Source organism: Carassius auratus, chromosome 50 (genome assembly GCF_003368295.1).
Source record: "Carassius auratus strain Wakin chromosome 50, ASM336829v1, whole genome shotgun sequence".
Taxonomy (NCBI): domain Eukaryota; kingdom Metazoa; phylum Chordata; class Actinopteri; order Cypriniformes; family Cyprinidae; genus Carassius; species Carassius auratus.
This window is the reverse complement of record NC_039292.1, coordinates 2,061,437-2,081,875: the sequence shown is the minus strand read 5'-3', so window position 1 is coordinate 2,081,875 and position 20,439 is coordinate 2,061,437. Positions and strand designations below refer to the sequence as shown.

The 20,439-nt window shown below is 37.9% G+C and overlaps 2 protein-coding genes across 9 annotated transcripts in view; both read right to left on the bottom strand.

Moving 5' to 3' along the window:
- The window catches only part of LOC113066589 (neogenin-like), a 1,074,835-nt gene that overhangs the window by 306,600 nt on the left and 747,796 nt on the right, over nucleotides 1-20,439 (bottom strand). The window lies entirely within an intron of this gene.
- The window catches only part of LOC113066616 (integrin alpha-11-like), a 46,053-nt gene that overhangs the window by 9,847 nt on the left and 15,767 nt on the right, over nucleotides 1-20,439 (bottom strand). The window contains exons 3-17 of the mRNA XM_026238553.1: nucleotides 11,316-11,425; nucleotides 10,084-10,175; nucleotides 9,881-9,995; nucleotides 9,667-9,794; nucleotides 9,381-9,529; nucleotides 9,105-9,249; nucleotides 8,861-9,023; nucleotides 8,664-8,734; nucleotides 6,019-6,163; nucleotides 5,373-5,521; nucleotides 2,808-2,951; nucleotides 2,269-2,472; nucleotides 2,029-2,159; nucleotides 844-1,010; nucleotides 30-169 (exon numbers count right to left, since the gene is read on the bottom strand). Coding sequence (XP_026094338.1) covers nucleotides 30-169; nucleotides 844-1,010; nucleotides 2,029-2,159; nucleotides 2,269-2,472; nucleotides 2,808-2,951; nucleotides 5,373-5,521; nucleotides 6,019-6,163; nucleotides 8,664-8,734; nucleotides 8,861-9,023; nucleotides 9,105-9,249; nucleotides 9,381-9,529; nucleotides 9,667-9,794; nucleotides 9,881-9,995; nucleotides 10,084-10,175; nucleotides 11,316-11,425 — 2,053 coding nt within the window. The remainder of the gene's footprint in view (nucleotides 1-29; nucleotides 170-843; nucleotides 1,011-2,028; nucleotides 2,160-2,268; nucleotides 2,473-2,807; nucleotides 2,952-5,372; nucleotides 5,522-6,018; nucleotides 6,164-8,663; nucleotides 8,735-8,860; nucleotides 9,024-9,104; nucleotides 9,250-9,380; nucleotides 9,530-9,666; nucleotides 9,795-9,880; nucleotides 9,996-10,083; nucleotides 10,176-11,315; nucleotides 11,426-20,439) is intronic.

Sequence of the window (20,439 nt, the reverse complement as noted above, 5' to 3'; positions counted from 1 at the left end):
TGTGAACCCATGCACAGGAAGTGGCTCACATGAACGTGGAAGTAGACTCGCTGGCAGTAATCTGAGTCCGGCTGCAGGGTGATGTCTCTGGGCTGCGGCTCTTCAGTGCTGTCCAACACGGCTCTGGGGAAATATCTGCTCTCCTCGAGACCAAAACTGTACCTCAGCGCTGAACAGAAATCTCAGTGTCAACAACAGCAACGTCTCTGTTTATGCTCCCATTATCCAATACATAGTTATTGTACAAGAGCAAATACGGTTCATAATGCAACTCACACTTATTAAAAATAATCATCTTGAACTCCAATACAACAGTCATGCATCTAAACTTTACTGGTGAGACACTGGTTTGCTTTATTCAGCCCGTGAGATATAATCTTGCAATTGTGAGAAATAAAGTCAGAATTGCAGATTTGGAACTTTTTTTTTTTGCTTGTGAATCTCTTGAACTGAATAATCAAAGTCATGAGTTTGAATCAATTGGAGCGGTTCCAGTGTAAATGACTCACTTAATTGAATCAGTTCAGTATAAATGACTCACTCATTTGATCCAATTCAGTATAAATGACTCACATAATTGAATAGGTTCCAGGTTTATATTGGTAAGGACATGTGATAGTGTCACAGTTTTATGATTACGACGGGCTCCTCTCATTCTAAATGCTGGGATTAAAGTGTTTTCTCTTTATGCATAAGGAAACTATTGTAATATGAAGGAGTGACATTTCAAGTGAACATCTGAAAGATATTACTCACAAGCACACAGCACTGGAAAATACAACAAATGTGCTTTTATCATTCAGCCTTCTGATTGGTCAGTCCTTTTTGAGTCCGGTTACATACCGACTGTCTTTGGATCGGTCATCGGTGTCCGCGCCGTGACGTTCAGACAAACGGTGGCCAACATACACGACACCTCTCGACCTCCTCGAGTGCAGTCTTTATTAAAAACATTGATTTTTGAAGGCTCAAAATGAACGCTGATCCCCACGCGGACGACACTGCGAGACCTGTTTGAAAACACATCAAGTTATAAAACATTGGGAGATTTCAGGAGATTTCCATTATGATTCATTTTTCATTTCTACTTAAATCCCAAACGAGAAATCAAAACCGACAGAGATGAAACAATGTGAGCATATATTAAAAATACAGAACTAAAGATCTTTTCTAAAGCTCACTAAAGTTCATGTTGAGATTACATTGTTTACATTTTTAAATCGATACTTGAAATACATTATAAAGAGTTAAGTGAAAAAAATATATAAATAAATATCTAAACATAAGAAACGAAATATATTTGGGAAAAAAACTTATTTTATTTCAGCTAGTTGCCATGAAGACATTTCAAATTTTTTATTTTAACCTGATGAAATAAAATAAAACTGAAATAAAAATGTATACAAAATATTTTTTTAATGATGAAACACTACAAATTAAATAAAATTAAAGCGTAAAATATATATTTTTTAAACTAATTCAATATATTATTTAAAAAACGATATGTATTTAATATTATTAGTATATCAGCAGTACTAAAATAACACTGTCATACATCCACATCAATTTACATCATATTAAAACTGTCCATTTGAATATTTGTGGAATTAAAGTGTATTTTAATAATACTTCATACAGTATTTTATATATTTTTATTTTCACAACGGATGATGGATCAAGCCGCCAGTGTTGTTTTAGTATATTTGGAATATTGTTATAGTTTTTAATTCAGATTTTCTGTTTTATTAATCTTAAAACAATATTAATATTATTTAGATTTTCTGTTTTCATTTTAAAGTAATCATGTTGTGCTTTTGTAATTTAAAGAAAAATATGTCTATATAGTTTTTATTACTTTTTATTTCAGTTTTAGTTGTAGTTATTTTAGGACAATCTTAGTATCAGGTTAAACTAAATGAAAACGACAACTAGCTGAAGTATAATACATATATATATACTATTATATTTTGTTTAAGTTTAAGCTTATGTTATATCACATTTGTTATGGTTTAAGTAGTGTAAGCTCACCAAAGCAGAACCACGGCCCCTAAAGAGCCCACGGACAGATCTATGAGCTCATCTCCATTCACATCCATCATCCCATGAACACTGCGGCCAAAATAACGCAGACCTGGAGAGACGTCACCAGCGGCTATTCTCTGAGATTAATAAAACGTTAAGAAATAAGATGCAAAAGGTCATACCTGTTGCCTTGACTGGAATGCCATTCAGTAATGTTTATGAAATATCAGTGACTCTGAGTCTTGCCTGTTTGTATTTGGGTTGGATGCTGTCTTGTTTTCCGTAGAAGAGATAGATGGCTCCTTTGTGATCGTCCTCCAGTGGTGCACCTACGACGAGCTCAGTGAAGCCGTCACCATTCAAGTCCGGAAGAGCGGACATAGCTGCGCCAAACCGAGAATCGTAGGTCTTCTCTGATGGTCCAAGAGTCCCGTCTGGGATATAATAGCCCTAAGGAATAATCAGAGAGAGTGAGGCAGGAAAACATTCATTAAAATGGCTTATGATTCAGCATTATGAAAGTTTCATTTGTCAGGTTTTCTGCAATATCTTTGTTTTTTACCTCCAGTCCGAGAGAACCACTCGATTACACTGATTTTTTTACTTAATATTATTCAATCCAACGTTTAAACACACCACTCAGGTAATAAGAATATCTAGAGTTTATTTAGCTGTGGTGCTGTAGATTCAGGGAGAGTTGCGTAAACGAGCGGTAAGTCTTCTTGTGAACGTGAACAAGTATTCTTTGAGAAAGCGTTACGGTGTTGTGTTCAGGATGATATCACCTGTAAGCTGAGGGTGTAGATGTAAACTCGGCCTTTCTCCCACCCTTTGTAGAAGTACATGGGAGCGCCGACAAGTAAAAGATCCGTCAATCCATCGTTGTTCAGATCAATGGGTGCCAGCTCACTTCCATAATATGAGCCGATCTACAATTCACCAAAACACACTGTTAGCATTTGAGATCCGCTTAGTCCATAGTGCATGTAGAGTTAACTCTTTTGGGTTTTTTAGGTTGTATTAAAGGTCCCCTTCTTCATGATCCCATGTTTTAAACTTTAGTTAGTGTGTAATGTTGTTGTTAGAGTATAAATAATATCTGTACATTTCTAACGCTCAAAGTTCAATGCCAAGCAAGATATTTTATTCAACAGAATTCGCCTACAAAAAACGACCTGTTTGGACTACATCCCTCTACTTCCTACAGTAATGATGTCACTAAAACAGTTTTTTGACTAACAACATGAATACACAAAAAGGGGGCGTGGTGTTGTTGTGCTCCGACGGAGAAGAGGAAGAGTTGCGTTTGTGTTTGACATGTCGTTAAAACGCTGAGTCCAATCATCTTTGTTTGGGCTTCCCAGGGACGCTGTACTTTGAGATTAATGGTTACAATTTATGTTTAACTCGGTTCCCGAAAATTATAATCCACATGTAAAACTATGTGCAGCACATTTTGCTGAGGACAGCTTCCTCAATCTCAATCAGTTTAATGCTGGATTTGCACAAAGATTATTCTTGAAAGATGGAGCAGTTCCCTCTTTGTCTGGAGAAGGCGTTGTTTATGGACCACAACTGGTAAGTGTATTTTATTATTTAAGTTGGTGTGTTTAACAGTTTCTGTAACTTATTACACAAAGGGCAATGCTGTTTAGCTTTGTTAACTAGATGTTAGGGCTGTGCAAAAAAACGAATGCGATTTTCACGAGCATCTCGTCAGTAAAAACGCTCCTGTGATTATAAGCACATCTCCAGCACATGTTCCTACCCACTTGCTTCTCAAAAACAGCCCAATCGCATTACCAGGGAAGCCTGCGCCCAGCTGCTGTTGAATCACAACACAGGAACCACTGGCCCAATCAGAACTCTTTATATATTTCTGAAGGCGGGACTTTATAGAACAAGGAAGTCATCAGCCCGTTTTTGTGACAGCGAAAACAGCGGTATACAGATAGGTGAATTGTGTGAAAAATACAGTTTTTTTTTTACACACGAAACATGAACACATGTTATATTGCACACTGTAAACACAATCAAAGCTTCAAAAAAGCGCGAAAAACGGGACCTTTAAAACTGCTAAGTGGTTGTTTACTGTCCCAAGTCCACCAAGAGGCAAATGTGGACGTTTTGTTCTGATAATGACAGTCGTGATTCATCAAATGATGGTAAAAACATATTTTTGTACTGACTCATGGGATTTAGCATTCATGTGGGTCTTAAAAAGGTTTTATGTTGATGTAGAAATCTTAAACGTATGAAGTTATGGTTTTAAATGTTTTATGCATTGCGGAAAAACAAACAATGTCTATCAATAGTTTGTATGCCAAAAAATCTCGTCAGGCATGTTTAGAACAAGAATCGTTAGATGACATTAAAGATTATTTAAGGATCAAAGTGCAAAAAGCATTTTAAATCACGATTCTTTAAAGCATTAGGTTTTGCCACTTTGTCAGCATGAAGTTTTGAATCATTTAAAATATAATACAATTTAGTATGATCACTTATTCTTTTATGAATATTTTAATAAGTACAGGTCAGAATAAGTATTTTGTTTCATTTTAAGATGCTGAATGAAGACGGTAAATTATTTTACTCATATTATATAGATATTTGAAACATTACAGTACACAATTTACTTTGATTCAATATGCTTTCTATGAATATACTATCACTTTTGTATGTTTGATTGGATGCAGTCACCAAAACGGCTCTCATCTTTGACCCAGAAATGTTTTGTTATTCAGAAACTCACTTTTCTCAGAAAACAAGACTTTTTAACTCATATCATTTTGCTTAAGTAAATACACTGCATCTTGGTATTTACACTAGAATATGACTAAAATCCTGAGGAAGAAAATCACTTTGCTGTTCAGTGTGACCAGAAGGTACAGTAAATGTAATTTACATATATTTATTGGTTCATTATTTATTTATTTTAGTCAAATGAATTAAAAAACAATGGACAAGTTGTTGTATATTCAAAAAGTGCCGCTAATACAATGCATTGTATGCTCTGTAGACATTAAAATGTAGAGAATATATTGATGTATTGTGTTCTCTTCAATATATTCCTTACATTTTTTTTTGCTCCTCTTTTAAAACCACCAAAGAGCAAAACACATGCATTTCTTACACTAATCATCTTAGTGTATCTCTCAAGTGTGCACACTAGAAATCTTGGCAATGCTTGACAGATACTTATTTCTTTGCAAAAACAAAACAGTTATACGTTTTTTAATTTGCAGTAACCCACTGCCACTGTTTGTACCATGGTATTCTCGGATGTGCTTTGTAGTATCACATACAGTAGTTCTTTAAAACGTGGAAGTGTAGTATGTACTAGGTTTCACCTGCTGTCCGTAGAGCGAGTACAGTATGGTGAAGTTGCCGCTGTTGGTCAGTGTGAAGATGATGATCTTCCCCGTGTGGTTAAACCGAGGGGCTCCAGCGACGTACAGCTGACCGTGTTGAGCCGAGACCACCGATGACACCATGTACCCTAGAAACAAGCGTCAGAGTGATACGTTATACTTAAATATGATCAATATTGCCTGGAGGCTTTGAGAAAATGCACAGTTCAAAGAAGCATTAATATAGTTTTCAAGATTAGACTAGTTTTCATTACTATTTTGGTTTCCAGTTAAGCTTGTTAAGTACTCTTAAGTGCCACAAAATTGGTCGATACATATGTAAGACCTATAAGAAACAGTCAAATGTATGTCTTTATTCATTGAACATGTTCCTTTCCGTTCCTAAAGCTTCGGTCTATTTAAAGTTAGTGGGTCATTTTTGATTAATGCATGCAAAAACCAATGCCATTCAGTGCCATCAATATCCAATCTGGTGCAATGCATCTTAATTTGGTGAGTTTTAATACATGCATGCATAAATTAAACAAGTTATCATTCTTAACCATTTCTTTTTTCAGGTTCTATTGAAGAAAGTCAGAATCAGATCTTGATTAGGTTCTAACTAAAAAGGGTTTCATGTTCTTACCCAGATACGCTCCGTGGTTCTTCAGTTCCTCTGGGAACTCTTTGAGGTAAGAGGACTTGGCTGGGATGACTCTACCATGACGGGTTTCCTTAAGAACAGCTCCGTTCCAATCATACGCCCCGACGGCACCAACCAGTATCCCATCCTTTGAAAGAATGGTTTACATCATTAGTAGTTTTTACATTTACTTTTACTTCAAAAGGAAATGCACACAGTAGAGTATAAAAACGGTGTTGCATCGGAGGTCTGGGTTCATGCACTCAGTGTTATGGGATCATGACAAACGGCCTGGCAGTGACTTCAGTGGTATAGAGAATGCAAACAGACAGATTTGCCAAACCTCTCTTGCACCGATCCTAGAGCTACTGCCAAAACTCTGCACTGCATTAACATCTGGGACATTCAAACTCATAATGAACTGCCCATTCCTGACCACCAACACTCGGTCACACTGGAGTCCTATTCCAGTTCTGCTAGTCAGACTGAATGTACAGTACTAGTGTAACTAACTAAATAAGAAACCCATGCACAACTCAATGGCACAATGCTAGAAAGTTGTAGGTTGTTGCCAAGACATTTCAATGCAGTTGCTGAAGTGCTGTTGATGGGTTTACCAGGTTTGTTTTAGAGAAATGCGTTTTTATTTTAATTTCTGTTTTCAATAATTATGTTATGTGATTGCTTACTGAAAAAAAACCCAGCTCAATTTCTTCCCATTTTTGATTGTATACCCCCCCCCCATACACACACATTTTTTATCATTAATGCATCATGCCTCAAATGTCAATTTTAAATCAGCTGTGTTTTCAACAAGTTGCAATATAATGGCTAGAGTGGTTGTCTGAGTTCTCAAGCATGTAGCTGACTTCCCTTTGTGATTAAAATTGTGATTTAAAATCCTGGATGCATGCGAGTGAGAGCAGCAGTCTGACTGGAAGCATAAAACTGGCTGCGTTCACTGCCAAAGTTTTCTCATGCAATGTCGACGTGGACACTTTGACAGAGTTCCATGGCACATCTGCACAATAAACTCTCTCCAATACACTCAGTGCGTCTTTCCATTCTCGTTTTACTAACAGTGTTTGCAAAGGCAAACCCCTGAACAGACCCTAAATCCAGAGAATGAAACTTCAGTAACTTCTGTGCTAAAGAAATGAACGAAGGCTCAAATTGTGAGGATTATTTGAGGAAAACACACCTGCGGCAGATGCCAACAGAGTTAAACTGGGAAAAGTAAAACTATTCATGTCTAAACAAATTCCATTTCAGCATTTGGAGCATCACCAGAAAAACTGATAACGCTTGGAGTAGAGTAAAGGTAAAACAAAACAAAATGTTACTTTACTGTTACACTGAAATATTTAAATGTATTCTAATACAGTAAATCAGCACATCTTTGATGGAATTTCGGTTAAAAGAACAATAATAATATTTTTGATATTATCATAAATTTTGTTTTTAGCATTTTTATTTATTGTTGTGTGTATAAAAGGTATCACACTATTATGCCGCCTTCTAAGATACTTTTATCCAAAATCTAAAGCTGCAAAATCTTTGGTGGCAAAGTCAATCCCAGAATGCATTGCAGGTTTAGCGATGCAGATGATGTGAAGTAAATGCTAATCATACATTTACTTAATAATTGTGTTTTCTTTGACTGTAATTGCTATTTGTATAGCGTAAAGGCCTTTTGAGTGATCTAAAACAGTCGCTTTTTAAATTTTATTTCATATTTGTTTTTGATTATATTCAATTTGATAAATTTCTCCAATGTAGACGTTTGACAGCAAGCGCATGAGTCTGTGTCAGCGACCCAAGCTACTACACCAACTCCCAAACATTTTATTTCCATCTGATTAGATTTTATTTACTGCATTCTTGACGGACGCCAAACTCTTTTCCTTATAAAACAAAACAAAATGATTCCTTTAAAAATATTTGCAGCCACAAGCAAATAAGGCTTTTACAGATACAGACACATGTACGCATTAAAACACAAGGGCACGTGTGTGAGAGTGTTTGTGTGAGGTTCCTCGCTCGAGAAGCCTAATTCAACAAAACCATATGTGTTCTCTGGACCTCGTTCCCTCGGAGAAGTCAAAACAACTTTCCGAGACGTTATCTCTCATCTCGAATTGCCACTGTCAAGAGCAGCTCCTGGAATCCACCAGTGAAATTATGATTGTTTTTTTTTGTTTTTTTATTGGTTTATTTTCCTTCATTTAACACGAAAGGAGCCCTAGACCTTCAGTCTTCTCTCCTGCATGAGATGACTCCAACCGAGAGAGAAGGCGTGTCAAATAGTCCTTCCCTCAGAAAACGGCTCACAGCGTGTGGAACAGCTTCAAACATAAACAAGCCTTATTTTCATTGAACGATTGGTGTTTCATGCTTCCGTTGTGCCTTAAAAGTAAGGACGGTGCCTCAAGTATATTTTCCCATGGGCACCGAGTGGTAAACAAAGCATTCTTTCAATGACTCTTTATTTTGATTGATGCTTTAGTTTCTGCTCCAGGCTAACGGAAGAGTGCAAAGAGCAAAATAACAGCATTTCATGCACCTCGCTGAGTACGTAATATAATTCTCTGCGCATTAGCTCGGTTATTAATATTTCTTCTGCTTGGAAGGGATGGAGATGCACTCACCTCCACGACATGTGAAGAGAATCCAGCTTGAGACATCTGCAAACCAAAGGCCGTGCCGTTCTGGTTGGTGCCTGCAGAAGAGTAAAGAGATTTTGGTGGTAACTAGTGTTTTCTATGATATTCCGGTCTCTAGATATGGTTTAAGCATGGGTTAATGATTACGTTTATCATTTATTCACTGAGTTCAGAGGTCATACCCTCCAAGCTGAAGATCTTCTCTCCTAGAGCATCCACGATATCCTTCAAGGCCGACTCGTCGGTGACGCTGAAGAAGTGCTCCTCGGGATCAGTGGCGATGAACTTGATTTCCCTCAGGAAAGCTTCAGGATTGATCCCTCGCCGGTTATAGGAGCCAAGAACCTGGAACGGCATTGGAATGACCAATGGAGCGAAGTAAACCTGAAGAACACATCTGGAGGATGGAAATAGACAGAAACTCACCGCAATGGCGTACAAGGTGATATTATCCTTCTCACTGTCCTCCACGGCTCTCCGTAGGTTTGGGCTGTCGTGCGATTCTCCATCAGTGATGACAATCATGACTTTCTTAGCCTCCGGACGACCTCCGTGTTTGAATGCTTGAGTTCTGTTATACAAAAAGAAAGAAGATATATTACGTCTCTCATGAGAGTTGAGAGTTTATAACCTAAACTGTGAGACATTTCCAGTGGAAATACTGATGCACATAAGAGACAGACAAGACAAACGTCACTGTACCGAGCCTCATTGATGGCGAGAGCTGTCCGTGTTTCTTCTCCGCCTCGCTGGTCGATGTTCTTCGCTGCCTCGACAACCTCCTCAACCGTACGGAAATCATCCAGCCGAAACTCGTGCACCACTCTCGCACCATACTGGACCACCCCTACCTGGACAACACAACGCCTGGTGAGATAACTTTAACATGTCTTGACATTCTTAGTATTTGTAATGCATCAAAATAATTTTTGTCCAAGCCCAGAGTTTCCTAAATCAAAGTCTGATTTTCCAGGTAATTCAGACGCACCTGTATCTGTCCTGGACCGACGTAAAACTTCTGCAGCACATTTATCAGGAAATCTTGAACCTCAAACCAGGGGTAGATGGAGTTGGATCCATCTAACACAATCACTATGTCCATGTAGGTCTCGCATCCTGTGGAGAAACTGCTGCTGTCAATATGCATGTGATCTCCGAGTCTAAATGAGACGGATCTTGATCAGTGAAGAGTTTGGCTTTACTCTGAAAGGCTGGAGCGATGCTGTGGGTGAAGCTGAAGCTGCTGTTGACTCTTGAACAGATGCCTGTGCTGTAGTAGGAGCTTCCACACTCGTACGACCACAGTGGCCCGCACGCCTCAAACACAGTCAGCATTAAACCATTTTCAGAACAGATTTAGATTTTTAAATGGAAAATTATGATCTTTTTGCATTAAGCGTATTACCACAAAGCTGTTGTCTTTGGGGTTGGAGGTGAGAGTCATTCCCATCCTCATTTTCTCTTTGCGTTCAGACACATTGTTCAGGGATATCTTTCCTTAAAAACAGCCAAAAATATTTTGTTAAATTTTGCCTTTAAAGGAACAGTTCACCCAAAAACGAACTTTTGCAGGACATCTAAGATGTAGGTGACTTCCGTCAGTAGAAAACTCAAGAAGCTTTTGAGCTAAAACCATGGTCCTTTGTGATTCATTAAATGCAAGTCAATGGCTGCCCATTTTTGAGAACAAAAACTAAAAATTATAAATAGGCCACAGAAAATTAACAACTGTGCCTCCTGACGATATATTGAGGTCTTATGAAGTGAAATGATAAGTCTGTGCAACATTATCTACAACATTATTACCAATAATCCAGAGCCTGATGTCTGGTTCAAGAACGAATCATTCTTTTGAACCGATTCTTTTTAGTGAACTAGATGAATCAGTTCACCAAATTGGACTGAATCAACTGAATAGTCAATTAAAACTAATTTTCATGCACCGTACAGTCACTGTGACTCAAAGTCAGCCAAAATAAAGGCGTATCTGATGCTATGATGAATTAACTCATTCAGTGCTCCAGTTCCTCCAAAAGTTACTGAACTGAGCAAACACTTCGATTCGAACCGAAGATGAAGGGACCAAACGAAAGTTTTTATGGTTTCTCATTGTTTATGTAAAGAGGTGAGCTTAAGAAGACTGGTTTATTCACTTTATATGCTTTAGACAAGTAAAACGTATGGCATTTCACATCATTATTGGGTGCTTTAATAATATAATTGGATATTTGTGATGTCATTGCATGATTACACAAATTAACTAGTGAATTGAAGTAGTTCATTGAAACGAACTGTCTGATTTCCCTGTTTGTCCCGAGGCTCTGGATTATAGGTTATAATGCTGTAATTAATGTTCAGTCTCTTGCGCAGACCAATCGTTTCGCTTCATAAGACTTCAGTATATTGTCAAAAGTCATGGGTATTAGTTTTGTGTTCCTTTTTTAATTCTCAAAAACAGGCTGACTTGCATTTTCTGAATCACGAAGGATCACGGTTTCAGCTAAAAATCTTCCTGATTGTTCTACTCAAGAAAAAGTCACCTATGTCTGGGATGGATGGAGGGTGTGTAAACTAACAGCACATTTTCATTATTGGGTTAATTATTCCTGTTGAGGAGTCGGATGGGTGATATGATACCTAAATGCAGTCGTGTGCAGTTTGTAGCAGGTTTGCTGTCTAGTAGACATCTGTAGACGTCACCTGTCTGGTGTTCACCGCTGCTCTCAAAGGGAGCTCCGACCAGGAGCCTGAAATACAAGAATATACAGTGATTGTTGATCAGGTTTAATTGTTTGATGTAATCTTCAAATAACGCATGATGCTTTATTAAAATCTAGTTTGGGATGTTTGTTGTACTTTTACAGCTTTAACTGTTGTTTTTATTTGAGAATAAATTGGTGAACGGTAGCAGATCATTCCAAATAGCCATTTTATGAGAAACACAAACAGCATCAGAAGTTCTAAATTCCAGCTGCGTTCCAGTCGAAGTCATTCCCTCCCTGCTACGAGGAAAACCCAACACAAGCCCAGCAGCAGAGACCCACTTCGCAGCTTTTCCAGCTTCTGAGGTACGTCTGAGACGGAGCCAATACCAAAAACTCTGTAATGCTGTTCACGTTGAGATCAAGACGTCTAGAACTGCGATGACAAACCACATCCCAGAGTTTGGCCTGTGAAACCCATCCATGGCAGTGTTTACATTCCTCCCCTGCCACTGCGACCTACAGCCATGTGTACTGAATCACAGAAATATCACTGTCAGTCAATTTCTGCTCTTGTCATATTGTCAATATTGGGGAAAAACTGCATAAACTAGTTTGAGTGGGTTTGTTGGTCTAAACTGGCCAGCAAAGTGGTTTTCACTAGTCGGGATGATGTAGTTTGATAGATTTATAGAGGTTTGGGGCACTTAGACTAGCTAAGCGAGCTGAGAAACCAACTAAACCTACAAAGACCAGCAAACTACCTTATGCTAGTTTAAGATGTTTTTTGTTGTTTGTTTTAACTGGGCACCATTGTGGTTTTCACTGGTCAGGATGGTCTTTGATGGTTTTACCTACAAACACGTGTTTTGTATCACAGTCAGCCAATTCTCAGACAAAAAAGAATGGTGGTTTGTTGGTTTTGCATTCAAGACAATGTAGTTTTTTTGGTTTTAGAGAAGTTTTGGACCATAAAAGTTTGGGACGCCAGGCTAACAAACCAATTAAGTTTTTCTACTCTAAAATGTCAATATTAAAAAAGAATTCAATGTGATCAAACTGTTTATCAAGCAATTTCTGAGTAAAAATGTTTCTTCGACTTATCTTTTTTTCAGTGTACCATAGTAGGAAGTCACATGACATATGTTTTTGGGATGTGCAGCACTCTCAGTTCCCACAATGCACCACTTTCTGAACGCCAGTCTTTATTGGAATGTACCATTAGTCTTTGGCCCCAGTAGTGAAGGTTTAGTCTATCCTGAGGCAAAGTTATTTCAGGAACGTCAAGTTCAACCCGGCTGTTTTTCCAAGCCATCCGATGCTAATACAACATGTCAGGGCTTTCAGAATAAATTGGAGCTCAATGTCTTAAAGGATGACAGATGAGTCTCTTTCTCATCCTAACTAAAGGTATCCCAGCATACTCTTTTATGAATAGTTAAGTCTTTGTTTACTAATCATTATGTTGATCCAAACCCATATGCTATTTACTTAGCCTTTCATTTACATTCTGATAGAAGCCAGGACACTAACTGCTTGGTGAATCCATCCAAATGTATTTTATTTGGATAACTAATCTCTATCTTGCAGTTTAACCTTATTTTGGGAGGTAAGCAGCTAACTATATGATTGCAAAATGGTGGCGAAATTGTGCAAAGGTTTGCATTCACTCTTACAGCACTGATAACGCACTTTTCATAGCGTTGAATTATCATTCAATCTAAGTTTGCACAAAATAAACATTGTCATGTCATAGATAAAACAAAAATGCACCAAGAGGTTAAACATTAGGACTTGTAACTGAAAGGCTGTAGGTTCAAACCCAATCAAGAGTTGACTGATAAACTACACAATTCACTAAACACCAATTTTGAGGGCAGTGTTTCAGACTTATAGTTCAGCTTTTCCAGGTCCTGCTACAGTTTGTTTGCTCTATTTGCATTTAGAGGTATGCATTTTATGCAAAGCGACTTACATGGCATTCCGAGTTCATACATTTATTGGGAATCAAACACTATTTTGTATAAAAGAGCTGTTAGTGTATATTTTCCTGCTAAAACAGCCAATTGCATTTGGTTGTATTGTGCACCGTTACCGGATTTGCATAATTTAATATGTGTTGTAACAATGCAGCTGGCATACTCAAATTAGGGTTAACAGCATGTGCAATTGATTTTTTAGAGGATTCTACCCTTTGGCTTTGTTCATACAAATGTATCTGTCTCAAATCCGTTTAATTGCAGGTTAATTGTGTTTGTGTGAAATCCGTAGATTTAACCAACCCAATTTGTATGTGGTCTGGACTCTGATTAAAATTTTAATTTTAGTAATGCATTTCAGTCTAAACAGTAGAATCAGATTAGTATTAGTTGTAATATCCCATGTATTGACTTCACTGCCTGTACAAACGGATCGAGTTTCAGCACTCGCTCAGCGACGGTGAAGACGCTCAATCCTTAATATTGGATTTAAAAAATGAATCAGGTGCAAAGCCACTTTGTGTTCTTCCAGGAGCTGTAATAACTGTAGCATACATCACTTCTGATAAAAGCATCTGCTAATGACATTAGCTAAAAAGCCAGCTGAAATATAGACTGATGTTGTTGTTAATCTTGCATATCTGAACATGTTGACATGTGGATACCAATATCCCTAAAGTACTACAAATTCTTCATTTAAGCTCTTGGGTTATGTTCAGTGACTATGACTTTATAGTGTTTAGCATAAATGTCAACCCAGTTAGCATGAAAATATCCATAATAGAAAGCAATATTATGGACACAGGACTCATATTTTAGCAGGAAGCAATGGTTTGGAATTAAAATGCCTTGATGGATTTGTTTAATCTTTTGTCTTCTCCAGATGTTAACTGATGGACGGGAGTGCTGTGAATTATTGTGATGCTTTTATCAGCTGTTTTTATCATTCTTTTATGTAAATCGATTTTTATTTCACGTGGAATTTAAGAAGAAAATACATCCAGACACTCCTTCATGTAAACAGGATGCACTCAGTCCTTGGCTAGAACAGCGGGATGGCATTTTTTAATAGTTTGTAACACTTCATTTTTGATTGCATGTGTTTTTCAGAACTAAAAATATTTTCATGCATTAGTGCATGAAGCAAAACACTCTTTTGACTTTAAGTGACATTCTACAGAAATGGAAAAGCAGCATGCCTCTCAGTTCTGTGCAGTAAATCACTTTTCACAGGGAAGCACGCGCCGCACGGTTTGTCTTGAGATGGGACGCACAGGAGGGGTTTGGGAATAACAAACCACGAAACACATACTTTCCAGAGCTCACGCTCACAGACACAGGGTCGAGAAAAGTGCAGATTCTTTCACTTATTTCCCTGCGCACATCAAAGGCCCCCAGGTTTCTCAATGCTGGGGGACCACCAGTTCTCTATCAGTGATGATTAAATAACAGGAAGGATTAGGGATTGTGATGCTGTGGGAGTTTGGTTAATGATATTCTTCTGTGTGTCTGCTCTTTTATAAGTCAAAGACTATACCCTGTGTTTTAAAGGCTGTAAACTTTGAGAGTGTAATCGATTAGTTTTACTATATAAAGGCCAGCTGGGTTACAGCGTTGTCATAACGTTCACCTTGGAGATTGAAAATGTTTCTTTTTTGAGACCCCAGGAGCCCAAATTCAGACCCAGAACAATAAAACCCACAGAAGAGGTGGGAGTTCAAAGGAGGAATCTTTATATTACCAAACTGCAGGGAGAGGAAGAGTAGATATAAGTCATGATCTGCAAGATTAAGCACAATCTGATGTGATCCCACCACCTCAGAGAAAACCAGTGTTGAGCTGCTGCAAGAGCGTTTGAAGCACAGCAGCTGTGGTCAAAGAGTTCTCATGTGTTCTGATTGGTGGATGATAATGATGATGAGTGGATAAAGACCAGAGCAATCAAATAGTGAGTGATCTGCTCACCTGGTTATGTTCGTGGATGTTTCGACGTGGAAAGCAGTTCGGAATGGAAATATTGATATATTATTTGTTAAAAACATACTTTTCGTACTTTAATTTCAGTAAATGTAATAAAATTGGAGAACTAAGCCAACAGGGTTTGGGCGCCAAGTTGCATTCTGGGACGTTGCGGCCATGTTGCTGGCCTCGCGAATGTAAACATACAGCAAGCTTAACGAGAAGAGCAGAGTTGGGAGAAAGAAAAAAGATGTTAAAATCACGAAAAGGTTGTGGGATTTATAGGGATACGCTAAATATGGATGCCAGGGACCGGTATGTGGACAAAATCGCTACTATTAACCGTTTGGATCCATATGAAATTCTCAACAAATAGTGGAGTACCGAGGAAGACTTGCTGCCACACTTTTGCATTACAGATATCTTCGGCTACCTTGTTTGTTTTGTGAGCGCCTACACTTCAGAATAGTTCCGAAGCTACAAGTCATTGGAGTCTCATGTACAGTTCACAAATGGATGGGTTCAGGAGCTGCAAATCATAGAAACGGAACAGCGGCAAAACAGTATACAGTAATCCGGTAAGCTGCGCTCTAACGTTACCTAGCTGCTAGTTTAGTAACCGTTAGTGCTAACAACCATTCACACATGGACTTTAACAATGTGTTTCAAAAGTGTAGTTAGTAGCTGTCAACCATCCCGTTTTTTCCGGGGTTCTCACGTATTTGAGCTCTTTCCCCGCTGTCTTCCCATTTTAGTATTTTCCTGTAAAATATCCCGTTAGCTCTTCAATCGGACCTGTTAAGTCTCTGTGTTGTTGTCCTGTTGCTACTCCTTGCCCTTCTAGCGAAACAGATGTTTTCAAAGCATCGTTTTGCTTACTTGAAAGCAACCTTAGCATGATGTTGGGCTTTTTAAGATAGCGTGGTTGTTGTAAAAGCACGATTTCACGCCAATCTGTAACTAAAGTCACGTTAGACCTAGCTTCACAAATCGCTTAACGTTAGTTAATGCAGCAGTTTTATAGTATGAAATTTTGCTGTGAGCAGAGGTATAGCAACAAACAGATGAATGTTGAAATTTCCCGTATTTTGGATGAGTAACCAGATAAATTTCCCTTATTTTCAGTGTTGACTTAAGCTATATAAATGAATATTCAGATGTTATGGTCTCCGTGGTCGCGCCTCCAAGCAGGAAACCGGTGTAAAGTGAATCCATTCTCATTTTATTTTCCCCATGGCGATTATGTTTTGCGCTATTACACCCCACAATACAGCAACCGTTTACCATGGTTGAAATAGATTTTTAATCAATCAAATTAAGACACACGGATGAGAGGGAGTATGTCTAAACACTGCGCAGTAGTCCGAGTAGAAGTAAAGGAGGCCATCAACGTGGCAGCCACGCTAAGTAAAGTAATGACGTCATGATGCCCAAGCCCTATAGTAGCGCTGGCGGTGTCATTTGATTTGGATCGGAATTTCGGATTGTGAATCATTTTAGTCAGTTTGGGAGTTCGGAGCATGATTAATTTGAGTCAGTTTGGGAGTTCAAAGTGGGTTCACGAATCATTTGAGTCAGTTTGGCAGTTTGGAGCGTGAATCATTTGAGTCAGTTCGGGAGCTCGGAGCGGGATCGCGAATCATTTGAGTCAGTATGGGGATCGCGAATCATTTGAGTCAGTATGGGGATCGCGAATCATTTGAGTCAGTTTGGGAGTTCGGAGCAGTATCGCGAATCATTTGAGTCAGTTCGAGAGTTCGTAGTGGGTTCGGGAATCATTTGAGTCAGTATGGGGATCGCGAATCATTTGAATCAGTTCGGGAGCTCGGAGCAGGATCGCGAATCATTTGAGTCAGTATGGGGATCGCGAATCATTTGAGTCAGTTCGGGAGTTTGTAGCGGGTTCGCGAATCATTTGAGTCAGTTCGAGAGTTTGTAGCGGGTTCGCGAATCATTTGAGTCAGTTTGGGAGTTCGTAGCGGGTTCGCAAATCATTTGAGTCAGTTCGAGAGTTCGTAGCGGGTTCGCGAATCATTTGAGTCAGTTCGAGAGTTCGTAGCGGGTTCGCGAATCATTTGAGTCAGTTCGAGAGTTCGTAGCGGGTTCGTGAATCATTTGATTCAGTTCGGGAGTTCGGAGCTTTTTTTATTTTATTTTTTTATTAAGCAATACAAACATTAAAACATTACAGTACACATTACAGTACACTTAAAAAAAAGAATATTCACATAAATTAATAATGTAATATTTTCCATTATTCTCTTTTGAATAGTCAAACAATCCAAAGAAAGCATCATGAAAACAAAAAGAGAAGTCACTTAAAAAATAAAACTGAATAAACGCCAAAAAGTCTGACCAAAATTTTTCAGTGTAGGAGCATTGCCAAAATAAATGAATGAAGTCTTCTTCAGAAGAATGACAAAAACAGCAACTCACGTCAATGTCTAACTTATATTTCCTAAGAAAGGCTTTAGTTGGGTAACATCTGTGAATTAACTTAAATGTTATTTCTTTTACTTTGTTGGTAAGCAGATATCTATGAGGCAAGGTCCAGACTTTCTCCCAAGGTATATTCTCCAAAATACTATTCCAATAAGGGATTATGTAAGGAATCGTTATTATCTCTCTCTGAAAGAGAGCTCTGGTTTTATAGTTATTTTTTTGTTGATCTGCAGAAAAGCAAACATTTCCGATCATTGTGTCAGTTAAATTTAGAGTAAGTACATGGCCATGGAAATGTAAAACCTTGCAACAGAAAAGACACACCAGAGTGAATGGCATTGAGAACAACAGCATATTCATACGCAGATACAGGGATATTATATTTCTGTAATAAATCTGAGTCGTTGTAAAGTCTGCCTTGTGAATTAAAAAGCTGTCCAACTAAAAGAAGATTGTTTTCAAACCAGCTGTCAAAGAAAAGTGATTTATTCTTGTAAAGAATATCTTTATTGTTCCATAAATAATATCTGTGTGAAGAAAAGTTGTGTTTGTATATTAAGCACCAGGCCAAGAGCATCTGCTTATGGAAATTAGAAAGTTTGACAGGGATTTTTAAAATATAATTACAAAGTAAAAGGAAATTCAGGCCACCAACTTTAGAGAAAATATAATAAGGGATAATATTCCAAAGTGAGCAGGGATTTTTAAGGAAATTCTTCAGCCAATTAATTTTAAAAGTATTAATTAAGGTAATGTTTAATTAATTGTTTAATTTGGTTCATTATTACAGATCTTCCTTTATCAACCTCCAAAGAAAGAGCAGCAGAAGTCAGTCGAGACAATCCTTCGGCTTTAGAGAGTAAAATTCTTCCTCTTATTGACAAATCTCTCTGCAGCCACGAGTTGAGTTGAGTTTTCTTTGGTTTTTCACTATTAAAGGGTCGAAATTTATTTTGCATCTTGTTTTTTGGTCTTTATTAATTAAAATTCCTAAGTATGTAACTTGATCTTTCACAGGAATGTTACAAATTGAGGAAGATCACAGCGTTTGATTGACATTAACTCACACTTGTTGATATTTGAGCAGAGAACTGAAGCTCTGGAAAAGGACTCGATCAATCTCAAAGCTAAAGGGATCTGGGAGACGTCATTCAGAAATAAAGTCGTGTCGTCAGCAGCTGGCTAATAATAATTTGGATATATCTTGATGTATATAAGTTACTATAGAATTTGGAACAATAAGTAGCTATTTCTTTAGGCTCATCAAGAACTCTATCATTTGTTTGGAGACGATCTATAGAGACATTCATAGCATTGGATCTTTCAAACCTAAAGAAATAGGAAGAAATAGTTCTGTTCTCCTTTTTCCAGACATTTTTCCCGGATCTAACATATGCTCCCTTAGCTTTGGATCTGTACAGGTCATCTCATTTATTCTGTAGATTACAGTATTCAGTGTGTTGAGTCTCTGTCAATGGTTCCCCAACTGATAAGGAAGAAAGCTGTGAAAGAACTTCATCTTTAATTAATCTGTTTTGTTTTGCTATATTACTTCCAAGAATTTCCATAATTCATATTTTAGAAGCTCCCAATTCAGTCCATAAGATTTTTCTAATTCAGCTCTTTCCCAATAAATTTGGATTAACTCATCAATCTGCTCTTTGACCTTTTCATATTTAAGAAGAGAATTGGTAAGTTTCCAAAGTGACGGTTTAGAAGTATTAATCGTAGTATTTTGTGATAAATTAATTGAAATATAAATGGCATGACATCCGGGTACATTTCTCTCCATATGTCAACTAAATCAAATTTATCCATAAACGCAATCAGATTTGAGTTTGGAGACGTTGCTTTCCTTGGAGGGTGTCGATCTAGAATGTTATTCATTACTATTGTGGCATAATGAGCTGAAAGCCCACACGCAGTTTATGTGACGTCATTAATTTGCGCTGGCATATAGGCTCCTTGCGCGTCTTTTGTGAACGCTCGCTTGTTTGCTTTATGCTGCACGCTGCTGTGACCATTTTCAGCGTGTCCTCTGTGAACCCTCACCTGTTTGCTGCGCGCTGCTGTGACCATTTCGGACGGACAACAATTTCCCATTTGCGTTTCATTACAATTGGCTTCATTCGGATGACTGTTGTGCGGGCATCTGTGGACTTCAGTTCGTGATTTGGTGGGAGAATGACGACTGTATTAAACTATTGAGGGAATGTCCTTTTGGGTGCCTGGCCTCGCAGCTACGGAGAACTACAGTTCGTGCAGTGTCACCGCTATTTTGTTTATAGGCCATCTGATACTGCTGTAATACAATGTGTTGATACATACTGTTGTACATCTTTGCCTACACACACTTCCTAAGTGCATATTTTGCCCATATAATAAGACCTCAAATTATATTTTTTTTGTGTTGAAACCTCAAGCAACTCGTGGTTTTCTTTCTTTTGGGGTTTTCTTTATTTTGTATAATTTTTCATGTCTAAATTGTCATTTTTGGTATAATATCTGTGAATTTATTTCATATATTGTTTATTCATTTGAAGTGTTGATTTATGTATACAACGTAATAACTGTTGTTTTGTTGTTTTTTGTTAAGTTTATTTTTTAAGATTTGTTTAATGGCTTTTTTTGGATTGGATTGGGCCCATTAAGGTTGAACGTCAAGACCTTTAGGTGGAT